This window comes from Lynx rufus, unplaced genomic scaffold (genome assembly GCF_022079265.1).
Source record: "Lynx rufus isolate CCGP_SWC_20201006 ecotype Redwood Valley unplaced genomic scaffold, mLynRuf1.p SCAF_2, whole genome shotgun sequence".
Classification (NCBI taxonomy): Eukaryota; Metazoa; Chordata; class Mammalia; order Carnivora; family Felidae; genus Lynx; species Lynx rufus.
In genome coordinates this window covers 201,593,417-201,600,034 of record NW_025814834.1, presented here as the reverse complement: position 1 = coordinate 201,600,034, position 6,618 = coordinate 201,593,417, and the positions used below count along the sequence as shown (strand labels likewise).

At 57.8% G+C, this 6,618-nt stretch overlaps 1 protein-coding gene across 1 annotated transcript; it reads left to right on the top strand.

Annotated features, from left to right (window-relative positions):
- The first annotated feature begins 498 nt into the window (after window positions 1-498).
- Window positions 499-6,408, top strand: XKR8 (XK related 8). Its single transcript, XM_047085039.1, has 3 exons — window positions 499-830; window positions 3,046-3,242; window positions 4,824-6,408. Exons 1-3 carry the CDS (start codon window positions 538-540, stop codon window positions 5,531-5,533), a joined length of 1,200 nt encoding a protein of 399 aa, XP_046940995.1. The 5' UTR covers window positions 499-537; the 3' UTR covers window positions 5,534-6,408.
- The last annotated feature ends 210 nt before the right edge of the window (window positions 6,409-6,618 follow it).

The window sequence follows — 6,618 nt, the reverse complement described above, 5'->3', positions numbered from 1 at the left end:
TTCTCTCCCGCGCTCGTCCGAAATCGAGGCCTAACCTCAGTTCGCGAAGTCCCGCAATCGGGAATCGGAACAGGTCTTTATGTTTTGCAACTATGCGGAAGTGAGGGATCCCAGTTGTTGCTCGGGCGCTACTCTCCCGGCCATTTTTGTCATCTCGGGCCTCCTTTCGCCTCAACTGCAAAACGAGGCAATTAGAAGTTTGCTGAGCTAAGTAAGGGCAGTGTGCCTGGGCCGGTCCTAGCGGTCCTCGGGGCCCAGCGGGGCTGGGTGCGGGTACCCCTACGCCGGTTGGGGGAACGCAGCCGCGGGCGTCCGTCTGGGGCGCAGACGGAAACAGGTGGGGTCGGGGGGACGCCCCAGCCGCGGGGTCCCGGGGCCTTGCTCCTCCCCGGACAGGGCGGGACGGGGAAGTCCCGCCCAGAAGGCCCGGGCCCTGGAGCTGGGCGGCCCCTGGAGCTGCGCCCGCCTCCTTCCTGCCGCGGCGACCCCGGGCTCAGAGGGCGGGTCTGAGCCCAGAGGGGGAGAGGCTGGCGGGTCATGCCCTGGTTGCCCCGCGCCGCGCTCCTTTGGGACCTGGTCCTGGGCTTTTTGGGCACCGCCGCCTTCCTGGTCGACCTGGGCGCCGACCTCTGGGCCGCCGTCCAGTATGTGCTCAGCGGCCGCTACCTGTGGGCCGCGCTGGTGCTGGCGCTGCTGGGCCTCGCGTCTGTGGCGCTGCAGCTCTTCAGCTGGGTCTGGTTGCGCGCCGACCCCGTCGGCTTGCACGCGTCCCAGCCCCCAGGCCGCTGCCTGGCACTGCTGCATCTCTTGCAGCTGGGCTACCTGTACAGGTGAGCGCCCCGCCCTCGGGGGGAGGGAAGAGGGACGGAGCCCAGCGGCACCTGCGGCTGGGCTAGTAGCACAGGGGAGGGCACGGACACCGGGGAGGGGCTGGGAAGGAGAGGATGGGGACCCGGGGGGGAAGCCAAGCCCTTGTGGGCACCTCTGCCTACAGGTGAGCTCCCCGCCCCTAAAGAAAGAGAACACCCGCTGACAGCCGTCAGAGCCCAGCTAGTCCTACCCTCTGGCACGGGGGAAGAAACTGAAGCCCAGAGAAGAAAAGGAGGCACGTGATTTGGAGCCCGACCTCTTTGGGATCCAGTCCTAGCTAATTTGCCATCTGTGGCCTCATTCCTGCCGTTCTCTGAGCCTCGGTTTCCTCCTGTGTTAAGAGGCGGCAGTAATCGAGAGACATCTCTGGTAGGGGCGGGGGCGGGGGGGGGCTATTGTGAGGAGCGAAGGCAAGAGTGGGAACGTGACTAGCATGGTGCCGGGGGTCTTGGCAGAATCTAGGGTAATGGCAGACCCAGGTGTTCCTTTTGGCTGTGGGTGGGGCCTTGGGCGAGTCACTTGAGCCCTCTGGGGTCCCAGTTTACTCTTTGTTCCAGTGGGGATGGTTATAGTGCCTGCCTCAGTTTGGGAGGGATTAAACGAACTAAGACCTGTAAGTTGCTTTGATGCAGAGTAAGCATTCGACAAATGTCAGCCAGCTTGATTACTTGGGTGCCTGGGGAGCTTCAGCAGCCGGGACCCCCCAGAGCAGAGCCCGTTCTCTCAGCCCTTCTTTCCCACTTTTGTTCTCCCTGCCCCACCCCCGCACCCCCAGCGCCAGCAAGAGGGCAGAGATGGGGTCTGACTCATCCATGCCCCTTGAGCCAGCCAGGGCCGGGCACAGGCTGGGGCCCAGCAAATCTGTGTGGATTGTACTCCTTTTCAGCACTGGCAGGGCCCCCTCGAGATGAGGAAACTGAAACCAAGGGATCAGAGCCGTGTGATGAAGTCAGGACGTGATGTGATCTGGGTAGGGATGGGGTGGCTGGAGGCGGGATCTGCTCTCGAATCCATTTCACAGATGCTCTCCACATCTTGCTTTGATGAAGCTGCGTTGAGTCTCCAGGGGTGGACAAGAGGAGCTTGGAATCTTGGAGTTTTGCCTGAGGGACTGCACAGGCATCAGTTACATGCCAGCCGGGCATGAAGGGGTGCAGCTACCCCGTCCCAGTGGGCCTCAACGAGCCTGAATCCATAACTGTATCATGTGTCTTCCCTTCTGTTTCTGCTGAGCACGAGGCAGACGGACTATACTGAACTTTGGTTTTGAAAATGGGGTCTCTACCTGTCTGTGACTAGACTGAGGCGGGGGCCTTGGGGACCAGAGGCAGAGGCTCCTGCTGAGGGAGAGCCCCAACCTGGGCCTGCCCCCCTGCTCCCTTAGTGTATTGTCAAGTCTGTCCAGGGAAAGTGACAGTAAATGTCTGATGAATGAATTCACAGTGAGTGAATGGGCTCACCTCCCAGTGGACAACCGAGATCAGTTCTGGGTGGGGGAGATCTTGGGGCACCTTCCACTACCTCCCTCATGCCAATGGGTCGGTCACCCATGCCTATCTCTCCAGCCTCTGGGCTCGCTTTTAACTCTGCCTTGGACTCCATGCCCATCACTCTGGGCAGTCCTCTTAAATGGATCTGTGCTTCCATTCTAACCCCTCCATCCCTCCCACATCTCCACAGCCAGGGTGATCTTTCCATAGCACAGTCTGACCTATCTTGCCCGGGCTCAGAAGCTCTCAGTGGCCCCCCCTTCCCCACAGGATCCTAAGAAATTCTTATGCTTGCTAACATTTGAGAACTATCACCTGAGGCAATTTCATAGTATGCCTTCGAAATTGAGACAACTTTGGGTTCAAATCCTGTTTCCACCATTTATTAGCACTTTGGTCCTGTTTCCCTATCTGTCAAATGGGGATGTTGTAAGGAGTACATGGGACAAGGTTTGTGATGACCTTGGGACGTGCTGGCCAGCTGGAGCGGCGGTAGTTGTATTGATCCCCACTTTACGATGGGAAACAAGTTCAGTGAGGTTAAGTCACTGGTGCCCAAGGCCCCACGGCATGTAAGTGACAGACTAGGATCGGAGCCCGTCCGCATCTACCCAGCGGGGGAGGGAAGGTGGAACATCGCAGGACACTAACCTGGCCCCTTGGGGCATCCGTATGTGCTGCCTAGGTGCGTGCAGGGGCTGCAGCAGGGGCTGCTGGTGTGGCAGCAGGAGGCGCCCTCTGACTTTGACCTGGCTTATGCCGACTTCCTGACTCTGGACATCAGCATGCTGCGGCTCTTTGAGACCTTCTTGGAGACGACTCCACAGCTCACGCTGGTGCTGGCCATTGTGTTGCAGAGCGGCCGGGCCGAGTCCTACCAGTGTGAGTGATGGGGCCAGTGGCCAGCCCCCCTTTTCATGGCTTGGGAAAGCTTCCGACAAATGTCAGGAGTGTTTTCACTCTTTTATAAAAGCTGCTTAGAAAACAGGAGAATACCCTTTAGCCCGGCAGGTCTGCGTTCAACCCTTTAGCCTTCTGAGTCAGGATGAATGACAGTAACAGCGGCCATGACGATCGAGGGCCAGCTATCAGCCGGGCCCCCTGTAAAGTGCTGTATGGTCGGCATCACTCCCACGCACAGCAGCCCTACAGGTTGTGCTACGTTTCTCTCCATTTTACATGAGAGGGAAGAGGTGCAGAAAGGTGAAGTAATCTGCCCGGGGCACATAGCATCCACTGGGCACGTATTTTTGTCCGTTTGAGGGATGTGGGTGTCTAGGATCAGGGCTACATGGAGCCAGTCTACACTGTATGTGCATGGGAGGCAGGGAGTGAGGGAAGAGACAGCTTTTCCTAACTTTATTTAGTGAACATTTATGTAGCTGCTATTATGTGCCAGGTACTGGGCTCCAGGGGTCCCAGTGGAGCAGAATGTTTTGTCCCCTCAAGGAGCTCGGAGACAAGGAGATTGATAATTACCGTGTGCTAAGACTCCAGACAGAAGCGGCTGAGATGTTACAGGTCACCTGCAGAGCGGGGTGGGGTGGAGTGGGGTCAGGATAAGTGTCCTCAGGGGCCATTCAGGCTGGAACTCGCAGGGCACGTGCTCCTGGTCTACCTAACATTGTGGGCTAAGCTTGTCCAGGTCAGAGAATGCGGTGTGCTGGGCAAACTGGAAGGATATCAGCCAGGTAGTTTGAAAGGGTCATGGGCCACAGATCTGCTTCCAGGGTGAGGGTGGGCTTCCTAGTCCATGACAGGTTCCCGGTAAACACCTGTTGACTGACCACCGTGGGAAAGGGCAGGGGAGGAAGCATTCTAGAGACATTCCAGCGCTGCTTCTATCCCTCCCTGGAGGTCCAGTGCTTCTAGTCCAGGGTGGGCGACCAGGAGGTGGGATAGAATCTCCACCGTAACCTTGGAGTGTCGAGAAATCAAGCAAGACGAAGGCCCAGCCTGAGCTGAGACATCCTATCTGTGTGGCAGAGACATCCCTCCTGGCCCGGAGTGCGGCTTCACCCAGGAAACCCTGGGATTTCCTGCTTCCATTTCTGAGACCACAGAAGGGGAACTGGGATTGCTGATTTTCAGTCCCAAGAAAGCCTTGGGCTCTTCCGGGAAAGGAAGGGGTTACAGGGCCCCAGAAGATGCTCAGGGTGTGGCCAGGGCCCGGGGTCCTGGATGCTGGGTGACAGGGTGCAGATGAGGGTAAGTCACACCCCCTTCATCCGTGAAGAATATCACCATGGTAGCACCTGAAAAGTAAAGCTTTGTGGTGCAGGGCAGACTCCATCCATATTTGAACCCCAGCTCGGTGTTTGGTTGCCTGAATGGATGTTTTCCAGGTGTAGTTTCCCTTCAGCTATCAGGGGCTGCCACACCCACCTCTGGGGGGCTGTGACCTCTAGGGAGCGCCGGGCAGGCTGCCCACAGGGCTCACCTGTTTCCACTTGCTCTCTGTAGGGGTCGGCATCTGCACATCCTTCGTGGGTATCTCGTGGGCTCTGCTTGACTACCACCGGGCCTTGCGCACCTGCCTCCCCTCCAAGCCGCCCCTGGGGCCAGGCTCCTCTGTGGTCTACTTCCTGTGGAACCTGCTGCTGCTGTGGCCCCGAGTCTTCGTCGTGGCCCTCTTCTCAGCTCTCTTCCCCCACTATGTGGCCCTGCACTTCTTGGGCCTGTGGCTGGTGCTGCTCTTCTGGGTCTGGCTTCAGGGCACGGACTTCATGCCAGATTCCTGCTCCGAGTGGCTGTATCGGGCAACCGTGGCCACCATTCTTTATTTCTCCTGGTTCAACGTGGCCGAGGGCCGTACCCGAGGCCGCGCCGCCATCCACCTGGTGTTCCTCCTGAGTGACAGTGTTCTCATGGCGGTCACCTGGCTGACTCACATCGCCTGGCTGCCCAGTGGGATCCCACTGCAGACGTTGCTGCCTGTGGGCGGCGTCTGCGTCCTCCTGGGCCTGGCTCTGCGGCTTGTCTACTACCGCTGGCTGCACCCTAGCTGCCGCTGGGAGCCTGACCGCGTGGATGGGACCCGAGGCCTCGGCTCCCTCGAGTGGCGTCGGCTGCCTCAGAACAGGCGCATGGCCCAGTTGGCTCAGAACTTTTTCCCCAGGGTTAGGGATGAGGCTGCTTTGCCACAGAAGGGAGAGGTGAACGGGGTCCTTTGAGGCAGGGTCAGACCCAGCAGGGGACAGAACAGATGGCATCAGTTGGTGGAACCGATTCACTCTTGATTCACTCAAGAAGCACTTAATGCCTGATGTGCCGGGCACTGGAGACCAGAGCTGAATAAGGCAGAGGCCTGATTTCAAGGACAAGAACGAGATGAGAAAGGCTGGGCCCTGGAGGCTCAAGGGCCCTAGTTATGTACAAGGCACTTTGGGAGGAAAGAAGAGACCCCCCCCCCTTCCCCTGCCAACCAGTATAGCTGGTGCCCCAAAGTTCCTAGTGCTGGCATTTTCACCTCCCTGGCCACCTCTAAAATTGGTAGAGGTGCTGTCCTACCCCTTGGTTTCCGTATCCTGGGCTAGAAGGTCCAGGACCTGCAGGATGTGTTCTCCAGAATTCTTCCTCCCTGCCCCACCCGTCATTGAGTTCATTCAACAAATGTTTACTGGGAGCAATTTCTGTGCCAGGAACATTCTATCCTTGGGACCTGAGCAGGATCAGCTGCCACCCGAGCTTCATCTCTTACCCTCTCCAGCTACTCCTGAGTAAGTTGTCACGGTGGAAGCCGGGGATGTCCAACTAGTGGCCCCTGTCAACCTTCCCAAGGCCTCTGTGCCGCTGGCCCAGACTCTGGTCCTGCTCTCTAGGGGCCACCTTTCAACCAAGTGCTTCTGAATCTGTGGTCTGGGCCAGGGCTCAGCCCAGAGTGTTTCTTATACTTCAGGCAGTACACTTTCTACCTCAGAGTTGATGTGGAGAGGAAGAGGTGTGTGCGCATATGTGTCTCTGCAAGTGGACACGTGTGTGTTGTTTTTGTTCAGTATTATTAAACAGTATTATTACAGTATTATTAAAACCTCATGGAACCCTCCAACCTGGTTGTGTCACTGAACTCAATCTAGAGTTCAAAGCCACCTGGAAAGAAGGGCCAGGGACATGAAGTTCACCCCTTAAAATCGATAAAGGTCCTGGGACCAGAGAAGACAGCTGGCACAGGCTGGACTTCTCAAGCTTGTTCTCCAAGTTTCGGAGATGGTAAGCCACTGCGGGTTGATGGTCGCCAGGTGGGCATCAGAACCCAGAT

Bases quoted from the DNA above. Each gene is read 5' to 3' on its own strand.
- XKR8 (XM_047085039.1), top strand. From the start codon at position 538: ATGCCCTGGTTGCCCCGCGCCGCGCTCCTTTGGGACCTGGTCCTGGGC. The intron at 831-3,045 runs GTGAGCGCCCCG...TGTGCTGCCTAG, and splicing joins CAGCTGGGCTACCTGTACAG to GTGCGTGCAGGGGCTGCAGC. The intron at 3,243-4,823 runs GTGAGTGATGGG...TGCTCTCTGTAG, and splicing joins CCGGGCCGAGTCCTACCAGT to GGGTCGGCATCTGCACATCC.